General features: G+C 48.4%; 5 protein-coding genes across 5 annotated transcripts; all 5 read right to left on the minus strand.

The window, feature by feature from the left end:
* Nucleotides 1-774: 774 nt before the first annotated feature.
* T310_1423 (uncharacterized protein) lies at nucleotides 775-1779 on the minus strand (the record flags this gene model as incomplete). The annotated part of the gene is made up of 1 exon (XM_013475680.1): nucleotides 775-1779. The coding sequence occupies one exon, from the start codon at nucleotides 1777-1779 to the stop codon at nucleotides 775-777; it is 1005 nt and encodes a 334-aa protein (XP_013331134.1).
* Nucleotides 1780-2648: 869 nt separating this feature from the next.
* T310_1424 (Uncharacterized protein) lies at nucleotides 2649-3585 on the minus strand (the record flags this gene model as incomplete). Its single annotated transcript, XM_013475681.1, has 4 exons — nucleotides 2649-2778; nucleotides 2845-2922; nucleotides 2991-3305; nucleotides 3377-3585. The coding sequence occupies 4 exons, from the start codon at nucleotides 3583-3585 to the stop codon at nucleotides 2649-2651; spliced, it is 732 nt and encodes a 243-aa protein (XP_013331135.1).
* Nucleotides 3586-6793: 3208 nt separating this feature from the next.
* T310_1425 (G1/S-specific cyclin Pcl5) lies at nucleotides 6794-9025 on the minus strand (the record flags this gene model as incomplete). Its single annotated transcript, XM_013475682.1, has 2 exons — nucleotides 6794-8497; nucleotides 8600-9025. The coding sequence occupies 2 exons, from the start codon at nucleotides 9023-9025 to the stop codon at nucleotides 6794-6796; spliced, it is 2130 nt and encodes a 709-aa protein (XP_013331136.1).
* Nucleotides 9026-13781: 4756 nt separating this feature from the next.
* Nucleotides 13782-16714, minus strand: T310_1426 (RNA polymerase II transcription mediator complex subunit (Med6); the record flags this gene model as incomplete). Its single annotated transcript, XM_013475683.1, has 8 exons — nucleotides 13782-14135; nucleotides 14197-14558; nucleotides 14814-14895; nucleotides 15311-15489; nucleotides 15538-15692; nucleotides 15755-16122; nucleotides 16173-16201; nucleotides 16384-16714. 8 exons carry the CDS (start codon nucleotides 16712-16714, stop codon nucleotides 13782-13784), a joined length of 1860 nt encoding a protein of 619 aa, XP_013331137.1.
* A 150-nt stretch (nucleotides 16715-16864) lies between these two features.
* Nucleotides 16865-18702, minus strand: T310_1427 (RNA-dependent RNA polymerase; the record flags this gene model as incomplete). The annotated part of the gene is made up of 3 exons (XM_013475684.1): nucleotides 16865-17147; nucleotides 17242-17296; nucleotides 17340-18702. The coding sequence occupies 3 exons, from the start codon at nucleotides 18700-18702 to the stop codon at nucleotides 16865-16867; spliced, it is 1701 nt and encodes a 566-aa protein (XP_013331138.1).
* Between the last annotated feature and the right edge of the window lie 1190 nt (nucleotides 18703-19892).

Genomic DNA, 19892 nt, shown 5'->3' on the forward strand with positions numbered 1-19892 from the left:
GCCTGGGAGAGGTTCCTCGTATTGATGATAAGCAACGAGCGCCGTGGAAGCGATAGGGCCCTTTTGGCTTCTCCTTGCCTCCTGCAGGCGTCACTGCTAGCTGCGTCGTACGGTTCTTGGATCCTGATAAGGAATGTGATAAGGAATGGACTGATTAGGTAGGGATGCCCCTGTTGGCTGGGTGTTATCGCGGTATCACAATCATTCTGACATGAGGGAACATCACTCTGTATGTTGGTGTGTAGCCGTGTCTCCATGAGATGCGTTGTCTCTGATCAACTGACCACTTCAATACTTTCCTGCAAGGCATGCTGCTACCCAGATGGAATTGGAAGTGTAGTGTTGTTCTTGTCTACTCCGTACTCTCTGGATGGGTCTGGAGAAGTCTCCCCACTCTTGTGCTGCCAAGCCTTTCTTTCACGATAAGCGTGAAGTCGAGGACCAAGTAAGCACAGCAAATAGAAAAAAAACTAGAAAATATAAGGAAAGAAAGAAAAAAAGAAAGAAAGAGGATGAAAGAAGTGTGCTAAATTATGCTATTGACTAGCCTAACCACTAAAGCAGTGACACTGGTTCCATGATGCTATACATGTACAGACCCATGTCACACAGCTGGAAGGCTGATGCTGAGATATTGATAACTGCAAAGCGACCAGCAAGTTACGATAAAATCAAAGAGACGTCTTCGTAACCGCATGCCATGCAGAATGACACATGCTGCTCCACAAACAAATCCGAGTATTTGATATCTCTCCTGCCTATGACCGACAATGCTTACGCATCCTCACCGGGCAGCCGGACATCGTCCCAGCCACGTCCATCACCAACGCCAGGCAAACTGCGATCCTTCCGAATGCCATTCCATTCAGTCATGTTGATCCATCCGATTTGCTGGAGATCGCCAAATCCACCGATCCAATATGCCTTAGTCACAACCATCTTTGCCCAGAAACCCGCGTGCGGACTGTCTGGATTTCCCGGTAACCATGCCTCGGCATCAGGATGGGAAGCGAGGAAGCACGACTCCAGCGCCTGTCTCGTTTCGTTTGCGATCGGGGTAGGGAAGCGCTCTACATATCCCAAAAGCGACACACGAGGAAGGCCAGCGGCACTCAGTGGGAAGCCTGGGTAGAGCGGCGAGGTCTTGTTGAGGTGATCCCACCAGTCGATCGAGAGGCTAATGTTGGAGCCTGCTGCTGCATTCTGGAAGGTAGTCGAAACATAAAGACCCAGGAGAATCGGGTTACCCTGTGGACCGCCATCATCAGCGTCGAGCAACGCCTCCTCGCAGTCCGCGATATACTCAGGGAGGCTGATCGATTGACCCGCAAGGGCAGGAGGCACGCGTGTATTCGGAGATGGTGGCGGGTAAATTGTCGAAGCAACGCCAAACTTGGACAGCGCCAGCAGGCGACGAGCCATCAAGGTGGACGTAAACCAGGACGGACGAGTCGTGATGGTCATTTCCTGCTGATCTTGCTGGACGGCTTCATTGTGATGTCCTGGGTCGATATAGACATCATCCTGGGAATTGATCCGAATGGAGAACCGTGGCTTTGGTGGAGAGGAAGCCAGTGTCGGATCCTCTTTCTCGTTGGCCACAGACGTCACAAAGTCTTTGAGGGGATCATCATCTTTCAGCAGAGTCTGATCCTGCAGTCCATTGTCCGATCCACCAAGAGGAACGCCAGAAACCTGAAGAGAAAATAGGACCACCAAGACAGAAGAAATGAGAAGGAGTTTGAGGAATGAAGGTACGCTTCCCCGGCTTCCAACCATGGTGGTATGGTGCTGATTGCTTGAAGACGCGTCTGAGAATCCCTTCTTTCCCACAGTGAGCGACAGATAATAGAATGCAGATGCGTCTACAGTCAGGAAACGAGAGGAGTAGTAGACGTCGGTCAGTTGAAATAAATGTCCAACATGGGCCACAACGCGACTGCCGCGGTGACACAGGAGGGTCTTAGCAGTGAAGCTGGCAGGTGGGGAAGTTTCCATAACCGTCACTGTCTTCCGACTTACAGTTATCGAGGAGGACGATCTTATCTGATGGTGCTAGTCTAGAAACAGCTAGACTGAACTCTCTCTCTGCGTGACAGTCACTAAAGTTCACAAATCACGTGAAGGCACAGCATCATCTGACTTTCCGGGACTTCCCGGGAGGACCCACACTCCACTCTGACCTATTGAATTAGGTAGTCGATGATGATGTGTGGACAGCAAAGCCGTACTATATGCAAGATATTCTTGAAACCCTTCATTCTCACAAACTTTTACCTTGAATTAAACAACGAGGATCTATATTCACTTAGCAAGACTCAGGCATAGATATATATGCTCATCCGCTCTGTGTGTGACAGTACGATTAGATGAACAGAAAGATATTAATTAACTGACAAGACGCAAGACCTACAAAGGAAATGGTGGCAATTAATCAGGTTCTATTTTTTTGTTTATCCTCTATCCTCTATGGAATTCTGGGTCTAACCAAAGAAAAAAAATAAAAGAAAAGAAGAAAAGAGAGAGATTTTGCCGGTTGCTTGACAGTAACTCATACATCGTCCATGCCATACACATCACATCAGTCTTTCAAGGTAGTCAATAGTGTTGACTGATGCCAGACAGAGTCAGTGTGTGATCTCTCACCACTACCACTCCTCTGGGTTGTTTCCATGACGGCCTCCGGCCAACTTCCAGCTAAAGTATTCGGCATCTGTCCACTGTATATTGATTCCGGCCTTAGAGAGATCGGTTGCTGAATCCCAGTCCACGAGATAACTTTGGACAACATCCATTAGTCTGTCTGCTCTAAGGGAAGGTATACGATTATCGAAGAGAACGTACCATTTGTTCTGATCACTGTCCCAGAGGAGGTTCTGCCTGCCAGGGTCGGTTTGCCCCCATCCACAATTGACGCAGTCACTATATTGAGGCTGGCGTTAGATTGCATGTCTCAGCTATAAAAGGAGGACGGCGAACTGGTGTCTTACAGATAAGCTTCTTTAAAGGCTTTTCTGATATTGTCACGTTCCTCCCGGGTCATGTTATCCCAGAAGGGATCAACTGGATCCTCAGCGCCTTTTTGCGCCCCCAGAGGTTGGCCTGGACACTCGGTCATTAGGATAAACCAGGTATGCCAATTATCCTCTCCTAACTCATTCCGGTCTATCAGATGCGGAGCCGATTTGCACTTGTTTTTACGGAGCCCATCCAGTGCTGCGATCTCCATTTTGATGACGTCGCCCATGTAACTCCGTACCTCTTCAAACTTCCCAGAGGGTTCACTAGGTTTAGGGTTAGGGTACCTGTAAATTTTTATTGGTGGTCAATTAATTGAATCCATAGCGATCAAGTATCTGACTGAACAGTAACATACAGCATCACGATTTTGATTACCGCCCTCTCCTTTGCAGCTGAATCGTCCCTATAGCAGCGAAACACGAATCGCTTCTCCTTGAAATCCTCCACCACATCGAGTTCTGGTAGTGACGCGAAGAATGGTATCTTGTGGTCGAGCTCCTGAGACAATATCCAAGTTGAGGAGGTTTGGGGAAATTCCACCTTTGTTCCTACCACGAACTTCATTTTTGAAGTTCTAGAGGACAGGAGAATAGCTTGAATGATACGGATAGTGGTCTTGTCGTCTCTGCTAGGATAGTATCAAGCAAGGTTCTGGATATAGGGAATGCCAGGATAGGGTTAAATCGAAGGAAATCTGCTGTTGGCTTTTGATTCAGTACTCGATAGGCAGTATGGAGGAACAGGACCTGTCGATAGTGATCTGTATAGGTAAGAGGAAGGAAGGGAAAGCTCCATTCTTTTCCCTCTATTTCTCTCTCTGAGATATGACTCCTCAAACTTGACAACTGACGGCATTTTTCGATGTCACCGGAGAAGGCCGTGACTGTCTTCACAGAATCGCTCATTTCCTGATAATGGTATTGAAAGAGAAGAGAGATCCCGTCTGTGAAAAGACAAGGCTGCAATTATGACGGTGAATTCCTTTGATCAGTCGACACAGTTTATTTATTTCTTTGAACGCACTGCTTTGTTCCTTCACAGAGACAGTGGTATGGTGAAAGGGACTGTTAAACATTTATTTTGACTCAATAATTACTATTAGGAAGCAATTTTTATAATGTCAACTACTATAGAAAGCCAGGAAAGAACCTAAGTAATCTATACTCATGCTCTTTTCTAGTTACATATTCATTACTATAATTAGAGTCATTGCCATATCTTGACTCCTGAATTATTAATATAACATTATGAGGAAGTAACACTTTTCGAGTCATTTAGATAAAATAATATCTCCTGGATTTGATCTTAATAGCGAGACCTCACTCAGATTTTACTCGCGAAAATGCCCAAGTCATGTCAAATAATTTGAAGGAGATGTCACTAATTATCATAGTACAAGAAGAAGACAGATCTCGAGCAATATTTCTACTTTTTGTTTCTTGATTAGTTTGTTCTTTCTCGAAAAGAAAAAAACGATACCTAACTATTATGCCAAAAAAAATCCTCTAGATTCTGTCGGAAGGTTCCGAAATGCTCAGCATCAACATCCTCTGCCTGTTGCAAAATATCTAAGAGGATGGAAATGGAAATAAAGAAGACACGGGATCTGTCTAAGAACTTCTCTTGTACTCCCATATACATACATAAATAAGTAAATATCTGTAGAAATCCTCCTCCAGAAGACCTTTCTTCCCCAATCATTCTTGCTCCTTCATTAGATTGCTAGCATCAATCAGCTCAGAGACTGTTTTTTATGCTAATGCCTGACTGCCTGTTCCACTGACACTTGTCTCGAAAGCTTTATACACTTGCGTAGGTACCTACCTATTTGCTGGACCATATAGGAAAGAAAAATGGTCTAAGCCGCATACAGCTTTACATACATACTTGACTGACTAGATTGGAAGTGTTTTTTTCTTTTAATTTCGAATTGATCTCCTTGGAGAATTGCTTGATGGAATAACTACGGAATAGTAAAGGATGTCAATCCCTCCAATGTAATTAATAATAGGGCTTGATTCTTGAAGCGAACACATAAGATAAATAAAGATGCCCAGCTATGCTTAAAAAAAATATCATGTAGATTTCGTGGTAAAACTAGGTACGGAGTATATCTATAGCAACTAACCCTAGTTGTACGGAGGAGTGCCAAATTTACGTATATCGTTTTCTACTGTATACGCATCAAAAGATATCAATATTCTCAATACTTAAATTAATAATATCTGATCCTTATGATGATATCAAAAAACGGAGTACAAAAATTTCACCTATGCTTTCAAAGCAAAAGAAATATCTGGGTTCCTCTATCTAATCTATATGACTTACTGACCGAGATGACTGATACGGAGTATACATAGATGTGCAAGAGCGGTCAGCAGTGGCAGAACAGACCCAAAAGTGGTCCATAATCTATTAACAAAAGCGGCAAGGGCCGCAAGGCTGGCAGACGCCTAACCGAAATAGGAACCTACCTGACAGATCCATGGATTCGGATAATCACATGATCGCTAAACCCCATCAGGTACTGTACCAATCTAACGCCCCGATCTCACCCGACTTATTACTCCATACGGTATACACCGCACACCGTACCTAGATACCCAAGCCGAATCATTCCGGCTTTTTTGATTTGAACCGTCCTTGTAGGCTTGTACTCTCCACGTGTCGTTGCTTGCGCCGTTTGACAGAGCTGTCACCGCATCGGCACTTGCTGTACTGTATGTACAGTATGTGGCCTGTGCCTTCGATGCGGTGAGTCATCCTGTCAGTAGTACTCCGTAGTCTAACTAGCGGATACTCCGTAAGCTGAAGCAGGGAATTCCACCTGATCGTATGATCGTCGTGGGCTTTTTTCACGCCACAGCGGACCTGGCTAATAAGAATCGAATTCCTCGATTCCGGATCAGGAGCTCAAGCCCCTTTCCCTCCACCAGGCCACAGTGGAATGATAGGGTACCAACAAGAGTGGATACACGGTGAGTCAGACTTGGGGAAGATGCTGTGCTAGGCATACAGACCTCGTGACATGGACGGTGAATATGGTCGCTGCTGCCTGTTGGCCAACCGCTCACCTGTTGCCACAGAAGTTGGGGCCAACGGCTGCCTATACGGAGTACTACTGAAGCTTTGACGACAATCTATGGACATCACGATCGTCGGGATTATTATGGTGGCATTGATAGCCTACCTAGACTATGTACATTTCCACAGCTGACTACGCCCGCTTTCGATAGAGAACGGGCGCGCCTGTGAAAAGAAGAGGTAAATGATGACACCAGTTAAGAAAGAAAACACGTAGATTGTACTCCGCGATATGCCTGCTCGCCTCCGCCCCGCCTGCATGGGAAAGCCCTTCCAGAAAAGACAGTAGAAAGAAAACAAAAGAAAGCCCATTGTGCCGACCGCACGCCGTGTGAATGACAAGACACCGAGAAACGGAAAGAAATGACAGAATGAGGAGCACGCCGCAATGAAAACCATATTTACGTACATCATACAGGATATAGAGATGATGACATAGAGATCGATCTTCCACATGGAACAGGCAGGCAGAGGCCAGCAAGCACGCAGGACACAACGTAGAAGACTTTCCTGACTCCTGACAACAGCTGGGTATATATACAAACGCAGTCCTTTCAAGAGACTCGGAAACTCATCACGATCATGTTCTTTCTGCGGGCTCACCCCGGCTGTCGCTGAGTCCTCCGCATGCCATTGAGGACCATTATAGATTCATGAGAGTAAACTTCGGGGAAAAAAAAAAGGCACCTCAGTTCATGAAATCGGCCTGACCACCGGCATCGAGAGCCACTCTGCGAACTTCCGTGCTGCAGCAAGCACGCTTGGTGCCGCCCGTGCCTTTTTGGCTGGGCAGCTGGACAGGCAGCTTCATGGAGCTCAACTGACCATCTAGTGGAGACTGCAGTCCCTTAGCTTGAGGAACCAGGAACGAATCCGCAACGCTCTGGTCCGGCAGGACGACCCCATTGTCTTGAACCGCGTGCAACGCCATCAGCTGGCGAACATTACTCTGTAACGGATGGTCTTCTGACGTTGTCCGACCTCGTTTCCTGCATCGTCTGGACTCACGAGGAGGCTCCGGCGTGGGGTTAGAGCGTGGGACAGCTCCAGACAGCTCACAGAGACCTTGGGCGGCTTCCTGAGCAGAAGCGCTGAGGTCGACCGGAGTGTCGAGAGAGAAGTTGGACAGATCGGGCACTGAGCCAGTCGCCCCTGTGTCAGTGTCCGGGGAACTATAGATGTCCCCAAATGATGTCTCGTCGATTGGTGACGCAATCGCCAAGTTCTTTCTGCACTCTTTCAGGGAGTTGGTGGCGCAACGACGAGTCGCCGTGACAGCCAATCGAGGCTGAAGTGGCGCGCAAGTCCCAGATGCGCACGAAGAGATTGACGAAGATCTTGACGAGCGAGAGGAGATCGTCGAGACGTCGGAGACCATCGACTCAGGAGACGAGGCAGAAGAGGTGGATCGCGCGAGAGAAGAGCGGCGAACCAGAGACGGATAACCGTCCGGGTTTCCGGGTTTGTTACAGAACACGGCTGACGGGCGTTGATCAAGCGTGGAGCGCGCCATGCACATATTCTGAGCCTGAGAGATCGCTGCACAGATCGACGGCCGTCGAGAACAGGCACCACCAGCACTCGCAGCAGGAGTACCGGCAGCGTTAGACTGTGGTGTCATCTGTGGCGTGGGCAGCAGGCCAAGCTTGGGCAGGGCTGGCAGAGTCGGGTTCGGACATTCCATGCGAGGCGTAGGCTCTAGGGTTAAAGGAATATTGCCAGAGCAGGTCGGGGTCTGCTCATTCGACGACGGCAAGCCAGTCGCCGTACCCTCGCGTCCGGACGAGCTGCGCGGCGAGGAAGACTCAGCAGCGGAGACCATTTCGAAGCCAAAAAGGCCAGAGGGGCTAGATGGCTCCACGTCGACGGTATCCAACTCCGGAGTCAGCTTCGGGATGATTGTCCGCCAGCACTCTCCACTAGGCGCGATGCCCGCGCTGGGCGTAAACTTGAGGACAATGTCCGTCCATCGCTGGTAGATAGCTTCTGGAATGTGCAGCTTCCAATCCACCGCTTCCAGGAACATCAATTCGTTCTGGTTAATTTCCAGCGTGTTGAGACCCGAGATCTTGCTCCAAGCCCGGGCGGAATAGTTCCGGTCTTGTAAGTATTTGGATGCAAGAATCAGGGCTGCCAGAAACATGCGTCTACCGCATTGCATCGCCCGGGCAACCGGCTTATCACGAGGTTGCTCCATGGTAAAATCATGTTTCGGGACGTGCGATTTGATCTTGATGAGATAGTATAGTGCGACCTGCAGGGTGCTATAGCTAGTACGAGACCTTCGCAACGTTTCTTGAATGAAAGTGCGAAGGGGTAGAACGCCCTTACACCCAAGGGAGGAATCGCTCCGAAGAGCAACCCCGGACAGAGGCCATATGGTCTCAACGATCTGAGAGGCGGTGTCTTATATGAACAGGACTTAGCAAAATGAAACACCGCATTGAATCGTCTCCATTCAAGACTTACCGACGAGGTTGTCAACGAAACTGACCTTGCGGTCACACTGACGCACGAGCGATGGCAGCGGCCGAGGGCAGGATGCGGGAGCTCCGTTCGACGGGGCAACAGAACTGTTTGTGCGTCGAGGGTGCTTCCGCAACTCCGGCGGCACGGCAGGGTCAGCAACTTTAGGAGCACATCCTCTAATTCCACCTCGAGAAGAACGGGAAGTAGATTCACTTGGATGAGGCAAACCTCGACCAGCTGCCTGGCTTTCCCCTGTCACGTCGTTCTCCCAAATGACATCTACGGCATTGGTTGACGACGAAGAGATTGAGCTCTGTGAAGATACGCAGTCCAAGGAGAAGATCGAGGAGGCAGAGGAAGAGGCGGAAGACGCGACCGATGAAGTGTATGGATGAGCATTGGTCGTCTTCTGTTGGCTCGGGTTTGAGAGATTCAAACCCAAGACGTCCATCCCGGACATATCCGAACGACTGCCAAGATTCGCGAGTGACTCTCTAAACCGGTAAGTCGTCGCAGGACTTTATATAAAATATAGAGCCAGGGTCGGATACAAAGCCGACGGGATGGCCGATTTTGAAACCGTGGATAGCAATTAAACCGTTGCGCGAAAACCGTGAAAGGGAACCGAGAGAGACGGCCGTCTTTTATCGCAGGCGACGGCGGGCCCTTGGGGGTCGAAGATCTCCAGTTTGAGAATAGATGGCGTTTTGAGGAAGAGAAAATAGGTTGTCAGAGTATGGATGGGACGAACAGGTCAAGAGATGGACAGCGACAAAAGACAAGAATCCACAGGACCGATCACCGGATGTAGAACTCCAACGTAGATCAAGCCGGTTTCACGTCAAACAGACCGCTTCGAGAGCCTCGCAGATATACCCGGAAAGCTTCAGGGACACCAATTGGGACTCTTGGAAAGACTGCTATCTAGTCTCTCTTTTCAGAGGCAAACAACGGTCTTGTCGGACAGTCGGAGATCTGAAGAGCTGGATTCTGCAACACGGATGATCGGTTCAATGGGGGCTTCGGCAGCAGGGTACATTTTGGAATCTGGAGACCGGGTATAAATAGAATAAGTCGATAAAAACGGCGGACTGTTTAACAAGCAGGCAGCATCCCCTTGGATCCGGAGCTTGTCAAGGCAGTCAGCGGTCTATTATCGACGGAGTCAGGGACCGTGAGGCGCTATAAAGCCGCAGTCGGAGGTAAGAGCGAGCTGGGAGAGGCAAGGCGAATCAGCACGGAGCTTCCAATGGGAGCTCTGGGAAGAGAAAGATGTGATTAAAGCTCTTCTCTTTCCCGTGTCTATCTATTGATTGGCAACGGACATGGGATGGAATACCCAGCCGGGTGACAGGTGCAGAGCAAGGACCAAAGCGGAAGTGATAGTGACTAAGAGCAGCAAGCAAGACAGGCCACTATCCAGCCAACCGCTCCCAGCAATGAAGGGATATAGATATATGCCCAGCAAGCAGGCAACAGAGCACGGCGACAAGCGAGTGCGAAATTACTCACCTCACTATTTGACTCCAAGTAGGTGGCGAGTGGCGGATCAGGAGACTGGGGCCCCGGCGGGAGACAGGGACGCGCTGATCAGGAGGCAAAACACCACCCGAGCAGGCAGGCGACGGCACAAAGAGCAGGGCGACAGGATCCAAGAGAGACCACTCTCACCGTGGGATGCACAGGCACGAGAGTGAGTCTACTTGGACCGGGAGGAGTATATTATACGAAAGGAGCAAACGGAGCGGGTCGCGGGTATGACTGTAACACGATGAGTCTTCAGGCCCCAAAGATAGAATCATGGGCTGGGCTGCGAGGGTGCCGATAGCGGGCAGCAGTGGCCACTGGCTAGCAGCGGTGGCAGCCTGCCTGGGCTCGGTTGGGCAGGGAAACGGGGGCTGGTTTTCCGCTACCGTGGGCGGCCTGCCACCGCGAAGGCTGGCAACGGGGGCTCCGGGGAGGCAAAAAAAAAGAGAGAGAGAAGAAGGCAAGCTATCTCACCAGACCACGACACCCAGCCAGACCCAGATGATCCCTTACTGGATCCGTCAGACAAGAGAGCGGTCCTGCCTAGGATTTTATTTGCCGCTGCGCAACAGGCAACAGGCAGCAAAGGGGGCGCAGAACTGAGATCGTGACCACAACAAGGACAAAAAGAACAATGGCAGGCTGTAACAGCGAGAGACCAGGGCAGGCGCAAAAGAAAGAAAGGCAGGATCAAACAAAGCGCATAGATCGCTATTAGTGTATACAGGCGTCTTCTAGCAGACTTCTAACAGCCGGACTGTCGGTAGCCAGTTCATTGCGAACGTTGGCTGGAGAGGAGAAGAGAGGCCCTGCGACTCCGGGGTTCTGATTACTTTTAATGACTCTACTGCGACGCATAAATTGCTGCTTGGAGTGCTTTTTGCCTGTGTCTCCTGCATCATTAACTCGCATCCTCGAAGTTTTCGGCCTAGTCCATCCTGGCCTGCCCCGCCAACGGACTAAGCGCTGCCACAGCCAACCACGACGCGGCACACCCACCGGGCAGCGCCACCCTGGACGAGGCAAGCAAGCACAGTCATCGACTCATCCCATGAAGACGATGACTCCGCACCCTCTCCTCATTCCAAATCACTGCCGACTACTTCTCTGCCTGCTTGGTCCACAACCGGCATCCGGTGAACGGAGCTTCAGACAGCTGGATCAGTGAGATATGATTACTCAGTGCTCCGTATCCATGGTTCGTCATCTCTTCTGTCACGTGGAAAAGAGCCATAAAGAACGATAATATTAATAAATACTGATATTCAGTAGTCATAATAGATAAATTGGTAGTAAGAGGGTCCAATAAATATAATATCTTCCGCATAGATATCACCTCGACTGAAGTCAGACTGGAAAAGCTGGTCTTCCTCATCTCCCTATCTGACAAATTGTCAGTTAACTGTTGGACACTGTACAACATCCGTCATCATCAAAGCCGTTTTTCTACAATAAACAGTCAATAGTTGGCAATATTTCCGGCTTTGTCACACAGCTTACTTGGCAGACAACTGTTACTGTATCAAATATCCTGTACGCCTTGTTCATCAAGAGCTTCGGGTTCCTGTTACTCCACACTCAGGCAGAGAACAGCTCATAAGGACAATCGTATCAGTATTATTATTATCCACCAAACTATATATATATCTTCTTTCTGTTCAGGTGACTCGAAGCAAAGTCAGCAATCAGCAAAAGACTTGTGGGGAAAGCTACATGTACATGTACACACGTATACACAGGTATACCTGAACTCTAAGCCGTGTCCACCTAACAGCACATTGTTCTTAAGGTGAACTAAAAGTACTAGTACATGATCAAGCAGAGTCACACAAAGATCGACCAGCAGCATGATATCAACCTTGTCTGATAAAACTATCAGCAGTGGGACTGTTCCCACAGCCTTCTTTTCATCGACTCTCAGAAAAGCGGGCTTGACAGTTGCCACCAATTTTTTTCCCCTCTTAGTAAGCTCCGTACTATCTCACGGATCGAGTCATCCAGGATGGGCTGTGACAGTTCAGGATTCGCCCGCGCAGCCAGCCACCGCGAGCAGTTCAGAGTTTGGCGCCCATCGGTCGCCTTCCCGTTTCGCCTTCTGCCTGCAGCGACCAACTCGATGGGAGGGGCTCCCCGGGTCACCACGGAACCAATGAGCAACCGCTCGATTACAATCGCGTCCCCCAATGACGATATGCTTTTTTCGCTCGTTGTGATTGGCCTCCAGCTGGAGGGCTCTGGATGGCGGGCGGAATCTTCGAACGCCTGCATGTCTTCTACAGTCGAAGGACTCGAAGCTTGCCAGCCTCGAGGTAGCTGCCCTAGATAGCTAGGCTCGAGACTAGTTCATGCAGTTCATCTTCCTCTCCGCTCTTTGCTGTCACCGCCCCATCTCACGTGTCTTGCTGTGTCTGCGTCAGAGTGGGGGCATATACCATAGTTACGGCTTTCACGCATCTCCCGCCTATCTCGGCTGACTAGCTGTAGAGCTTTCTGTAGGATACCAGTGCTGTAAAGAGTCCTGCCCAGTATGATATTTCAGTTGCGGGACTATCACTCCTAAGAAATGCCTGCGATAATCGGCTCATATTTTCTCGTTGGTTCAGAAGATGATCGTTCCTGAATCCTGTCATAGAATGTTCTTAACCGCATCAGGAAATGAGATCGCTAGGAATGACATATACCATCATCCGAAAATGACTCATGAGCAAAATACTATGTAGAGAGGAAATCCATTTGAGGGTTTAGATATTTCACATTCGGGACACAATATATTATGAATCATGCCTCTACAGCTTCAAATTTTCTAGACCCTAGTTATTTATTTAATGGCAATCTTCCAATCCTGTCCTTCTTGTCATGGTAGGCAAACACACGATCGTGACAATCCATACTTGCACATAAATCTAAGACCAGCTCCATTATGGTTTATTGTGAGTAATAGTAGTTCAATAACAGCATTTAGAAGAACATTCTCCTAAATCCTCACTCAGAGATCAGGAAGCCAACAATAAATACCTTTTTTTTCAGACAATGACAATAAGAGAGGGAGCCATTATTAATTCAGTACTCTGCTGCTGGCGGTGTTGGTCATGAAAAAGTGGCTTTTAATTAATGACTTTTATAGATACGTATCAAAAGTCGCCTAAATAAAGACTTCTTTGTTTTTTCAATTACCAAATAACAGACACAGGTATATACATAAGCGTATCTGTACAGTCCACCTGGATCTCTTGGTGAGAGCTGAAGTGGAGATATCCCATATCGTACATATGTCCCAAATCGAACAAGTCTGGTCCATCTTGATCATCGGCAGCCCCAACGTGATGCTTTTATGCTTATGCTTGATATCCTGAGATTGTAGTCAGGGCAGGTTCCCGGATGGTGTATCTGACGCGTCCGCGAATGTCAGGATAGTAACTAGCGGCCCTTGTAACGGCAGCTCAAGCAATTTCGAGACCCTTGGGCCTACCCTTCACATCACTGCTTCCGCAAGCAGTGACGGTAATGATACCTGCGATGGCATCCTTTCCCCAACTGACTGTCGGTTTTCCCGCGAGGGTCCTCACCAGCTTTGGAGGCTTTTTCTAAACGGGCCATTCCTTTTTTTTCCAACCCGCGGAGGAGTTCATGTCCATGTTCATATATTTGCGAAAGGCCTCGATGGGCCTAGCTAGGCTGCCTCACTTGGTTAAGATAAATGACCCGGGCTCGCCAACGAGCGGATTTTCGTCCATGTACTCGTCACCGTATTTGGACAGCAGAGTTAATGCTTCCATAAGGCTTCGCGTATCCTGGAACGCACTGCTACTCACGTTCGCTCCTGCGAGCGGAGCCTTGGTCGGTGCCTGACCATCTGGCACAGGAGTGCCCTCTTTGCTCTGCTGAGATTGTGCCGCTGCTGCCGTCGTCTGCTGAGAGGTATCGGTGAGCTGCTTGGGACCAGGAGGCATGTAGGTATGTCCGTAAGCCGGCGTGAAGATCGGGAGTGGAGAGGCGGTGTTGAGGAGCTTGGTCAGAGACGTCACGGCCGAGAGCTAGATAGACAGGTCAATCCTGCTCCTCCCTTTTTTGACCAGTGTGAAATCCAAGACTTACAAGTCTGTTCCCCACAACACTAGCAATAGATGGCGCCATGTAAATACAATCCCCCACGACGTAGTACGTCGACAGAACCACAACATCGTCCTCCATCCCGGGCCGCTTCTGCCTCAATTGCTTCCGAATCACCCAGATATTCGACGGCTCGTGCGCAAACGTGGTCTCCGACTGCGCAGCAGCCTGCAGCGGATCGTACGTGACCATGAACTCCAGTCCCTGCATCGTCTTCAACCTGCCCTCGAACGCTTCGCGCGTCTCGACGAAATGGCGAAAGGATTCATTGTAGCTGGCTTGGATGGCCAGGGAGGCGTTGTTCGAGGTCGGGTCAAAGAAGGGCGATTCGGCGAAGTAGAAGAGGACTGTCCATCAGCAATTAGAATGGTCCTGATCGAGTGGAAAGAGCTGCATACTGTTGTTTGAATGGAGATAACCCCCCATCATCTGGACGTGCTGGGGTGATCGCCAGAACACCTCCTCCAGCGAGACATCTTGTGAGCGATCCATGAAACCGATCCAGATAAATTATCGCAGGTATCTTCCCTGTAGAGAATAAATCAGGGAGTGTCGCAAAGATGCGAATGAGAGGTATGGCGTCACTCAGAACTACTGAGTACCTAGCTTAGCAGCATAAGCTTGATGCCACGGCATCGGAGAGGTTTGTCTTGTTTGCATTGCTGTTTTACATACTGCGGAGTACTAAGTCTCCTTGAATTGTTACTCTTATTACAACTGCTGCTGCTATTACTCTCCTATGGAAAAGAATCGTATCATTATTGTCACTAATGTATTACTTGCCGCCATTCTTGACTAGTCAGCATGGACAGTGAGTGTCCACCATTGTATGCACATCCATGTGTAGTACATGTCCAGAGATCATGTATTTTTATATTGCGCATGACTAAATCTCTGATTTGTATCATTGGTACTCTGCTCGAAGTCCTATATATAAAGTACACCATTGTTTTCGTTCACCTGCAGAATTCGTGGTTTGAGTCAATCACCACTCGAGTTCCCGTTGTCCGTAACTGCCAACTAGAGGAGAAAAACCATTGAAGAGGCGTTAAGGAAAAGGGATTGTCATTCGCAACTTATCGATTTCTTGAAGGCATACAACCGCCGCGATCCAAGCAAAGCTCCGAAGCCTCTTCTTCTTGGAGCTCTTGTACCGGGCCGTGGCATCATCCAACGCAACCCAGAAACATGCGATTGAACGTTCGAGAGCCTGGTCCTCACTATCTGAGTCCTGACCGAGAATCATCGATATTGTCCAGTCCACCAGACGGTCATAGTCTATAGACACTTAGAAACATGCATGTTATCGTAATCTCTGAGTCTCACCTTCTCTCATGCTTTTCGACGCTTCCTTCTGCCGTTTGGTCTGTTTGTGACTTTCGCCCATGATGTTTCCGATGAAAACTTCGATTTCGGTGAGAGATGTCTTCCACGACGTGTCGGAGTACTGGTACATCAGATCTTGTAGATCGTCCTCGTAGCTAACGCATTCGTAAGCAACTTGCAGATATGGACGGTACAAGGTGCCAAAGATATGGCTCACATCTCTTTGATCTCTCTCGCAGTGGCTATGCAATGTGTCCAAATGAAGCCTGCAGTTTCATGCTCAACGTACTGCCATAGAGCTGTGAGAAGGTTTACCGGCCGCTCTTTCGGCAAAGTTTGCAGGTCTTGGAGAAATTCCTTCTCGTCTATTGCTCTGTAAAGCTGGCCTAAGACACGCTTACTTTTGTAGTAGCGGATAAGTCGTCGGCCGCCATCGTCGTCATCATCGTTATCGTCTTCCTCGCCATATATGTGCTCTCTCTCAGACGAAAGAAGCTCGATACTCTCCGCAATATGGACACGGGGACCTGGAGCCATGAAGTCGGGTCGGTAAGGCGGATACTTAGGTATTCGAGAAACATCCACCTGCTAAGTTCAGCGATTCCGATGCGGTAAGCATACTTCAAAGAACATACAGGTTTGCCCGTCTTTGAAAAGTCAACGGCTGTGGAATGTAACTCAGCCAAAGTCAGGCAATCAGCGTCGAACGTGCCCGCCGGTCTCTGATCAGCAGAAGAATTTTATGAGTTGTAGCGATTCTCCCCAACTGATCCTGACGCATAAAAGTTATGAAAAAATCTGCGATATCATCGATTTGGACCGGCCGATTGAGAACTATGTCTGTACCTCTGGGATAATCCGCAGGTTCTGCAATCTTCTGCGGCTTCAGTCGGTCATCATAGATGATGTTGAAGAGATCGCCGTCCAAGTCACCACCGCTCAGCTTACTCGGGAGATCTCTGTTGCCTTTCTGGCTAAAGACGACACAATTGTGTAATTTGCGAAGGGGAGAATCCTCGGGAACATCGATAGCATTTACTAACTGCACGTCGCCGGGATGAAAAGCCGGCGAACGTGTGACGACCACGTTCTTTCGGACGAGGATCTCTCGGTAGAAACGTTCACTGAGAACGGGACAGAATATCTCCCCTTCGTTCAAAATACCGGTTTCATCCATGATGCCATAGAGAGTCACAGCTTTAGGTACCCGAATCCGAGCGCGGTATTTGAGGTCCCGCAATTTTATGATGACCGCCAGTTCCACTGCTTGTCTGAGAAAGTCATCCTGTGTATGGCTCAGGTCCAGCGATTTCAAGACAGAAATAAGTCAGGGTAGACGTGTTGACCTCGCCATGTGAGATTGTTCCAAAAATTTTGCCGTTTGCTCAGCCGATTGCACAGTCTGTCGAAGTGTTTCGATCTCATCTCCTTGCAACTCCAGGAATGCTTCAGCCGGCACCCCCAGATCCTCGAGAATCTTGATGAGCTGCGCGTTCAAGAAGAAGGGGAGCTTCTCGATTCCAGACCCACATGTCTCTATATTCCAGTCGTCTGCAGCTTCGAATTTGACCATGGATTTCCGGAGCATTATCTCTGGGCCTTTCTTCGAGCTGTCCAACGACAGCATACCTTTTGCTCCTGAGGAATCCAATTAGTCTGGTATACTTCATGTTGTAATGCATCCAGAATATTACAGTATCTTACCTGATAATCGAATCTGAAACACTGTAGGCCGAACCGATGCGCGAGAGGATACTCTCTATAAATTTTCCACAGAACTTCCTTTGATAGAGTGCCACAACCGTCGCTGAACACGCGACCATTCCTTTCTACATCCTCAGCTCTTCTGACGATGCGAGGATCTATCGCAATGGAGGTCAGGGTATCAGAAAACGTCTGCCCGATCCTGGCCGCAAATTTCGCAGGCGAGTAGATGTGTTGGAAATTCCCCAGCTTGTGAATCATGCGGGACACATCCACGAGCTCGCCATTGCAGATAAAGTTGGCCATGAACCAACATGTCCGCGCCCTCAATGAAGAGTGGGAGAATCCGAGAAAGTTGAAATGGCGATCTGCGATGATGATCCCATCCCTCAGAATCATCCGGAACCGATCGTAGTATATGCCATCTAGGTTGGATGTGATGTCGTACATGATCGGATCCCCAGTTTCCTCAACAAACTCCACGCGAAGAAAAAAATCATTGAATCTTGAAAATCTTCTCAAAACTCGGTTCTGAGTTTCGGGGTACGGTCCGCATAGATAGATACCCGTGGGTGCGACTGTAGCTCTGTGGACTTCTGTCTGGTTTTGGTGCACATGTCCAGGTCTTCCTGTATCCAGAAACTCCGACACTTTTCCCTCTTCAATCTCGGTGAGGATTTCGATTAACCTCTCGGAATCAAACTCAGAGCTATCCACATTTGGACAGGGACGCTGGAGCTTCCTTGGTAGCTTCTGAAACACATTGACTGCAACATCTAACCGTCTCCTAGAGAGCAGAGCATACGCATATGGAAAGAGGCCAATAACTGTCGAAGGCGGAAGCTCTCCGTTCCAGACAAGCATCTGAAGCTGATACTTGATCCGAAATGGAAATATCTGTGCCGTGAGTAACACCAAGAACTTTCCAAGTTGTTCTGCGTACGGAACAGAGTCTGGAAATCGTCTATCAATCCACCTATCTAGGGGTGGAATATAACGCTCGTTGGAAAGCATATGGACCAGGCGAATGTCAGTCGTATCTCTCAGGAGAACCCTATATGTGAAACATGTAGCCACTATGTGTTTGTGTCCGTCGTTGAGGAAACTTAGTCTCTTCCTGTTCTTGTCTTCCTTATCTTTCGTAGTAGTGATGGAAGCTCGTGTAGCTATTTCGTAGATACGGGGAGCACCTGTGCAGGTGAAGACCAGTGATTGTGTGGTGTATCCACCATGGTAAATCGATCCATACATGCTCCAGTAGTCGAACTCCAGTCGATATTTCTTTTGTAGATTGGAAGGATTTTGGATCGTCACAACTAGAATGGTGTATCCAAATTTGATCATTCCTGTTTCTGCTAGACTGTGGTACTCTCGAAAAATAGGCGTTTCTTCAAGGTAATCAAATACTCCGCAGGACAGAGAGACGATGTAGAATGCTCTCCGTTTCTCCTGAAGAGTCATTTTGTCTCCCAGCAGTCATTGAAGTAAGGACCCTTTTCTGCCGTTGACATTCCTCCTCTTTAAGAGTCTCAAGAAGAAGTTCATCTGGTTTAAACTTTCCTTCCTCAATAAAGATCGGGGTGTCAAATAACATAAGCCTCCGGTTAGGAGCTACCCTTTGCCCTTTTGGCACTTTAGGGCATTTTCTCCAGCAACCGACGTGCCTTCTGGACATCGGGTATTGTTAATGTCGCATGTCCCTTGGTGTGCTTCTTGCATTCGAATGTAAAAATCCCGAGTTCCGCAAGGATAGGCTTGAGAGCTCTTTTGAGACGCCTCTTGTCGAGATGGTCAGGTACGTTCCGACAAAAGATATCCATGTCTGCGGTTGTCAGCGCAGCAAAAAAGAGATGGTGTTATTCATATGATAGGAAGACAAGCGCCGTTCACCAGGTGAAGAATGGGGAATTTCAGTTAGGCATTTCCTCGATTGGTTTGTGAGAGTTCTCAAGGTGAGCTCTGAGGATAAGCGAGTGAAAAGAGCGAGGGTGAAGGACTTGAAAGATAAGGTGGAGGGGCAGGGCTGGATGGCGTTGGAAGATGGCGTGTTTTCGAGACTGCAGCCAGGCAACTGACAGGGTATGTTGACAGTTCACTCATAACGTGACCTGCCGGAACAACCCGTTTAATATTCTCTGAATTGCAAATGGATACTTGAACGACCAGGAAAAAGGATCTGCCTGATGGAATGATTTATATCGAGAAAGGGCTTGATAGCACTTTGCCTTCAAGAACTGATGACGAATAATCCATATAACGTTGTCTTGGTTCTAGGTTTCAGTATCGTACAGAGAATATAATCTGAGGCCCAGAAGTTGCTAAACGTCTTTCTTTGGCAGGGAAAGATTAGCAGACTGTGTTCCAGGCACATAGCAATCTTGACTGTTCAACAAAGAACCTACAAAATGGACAAATACAACCAGCCATGATGACGTGGTGAAAAAATAACCCAGCGATGGTTATATGAGAAAGGCATGCCATTAATCATAAACAGTATTCCTGCTTCTCTTATTATTTCTTGGATGCAGTTATTTTGGTGCATATTGGTAAAACCAAAGACTTGCATCGAAACTTGTGAGTCTATAATAGTTCAGATTATAGTTCAAACAGGCCGATATAATCAAAGGAGTAGGTAGTTAGTCTACCCATCC

The sequence above is a fragment of the Rasamsonia emersonii genome (assembly GCF_000968595.1).
Source record: "Rasamsonia emersonii CBS 393.64 chromosome Unknown ctg1118621759990, whole genome shotgun sequence".
Classification (NCBI taxonomy): Eukaryota; Fungi; Ascomycota; class Eurotiomycetes; order Eurotiales; family Trichocomaceae; genus Rasamsonia; species Rasamsonia emersonii.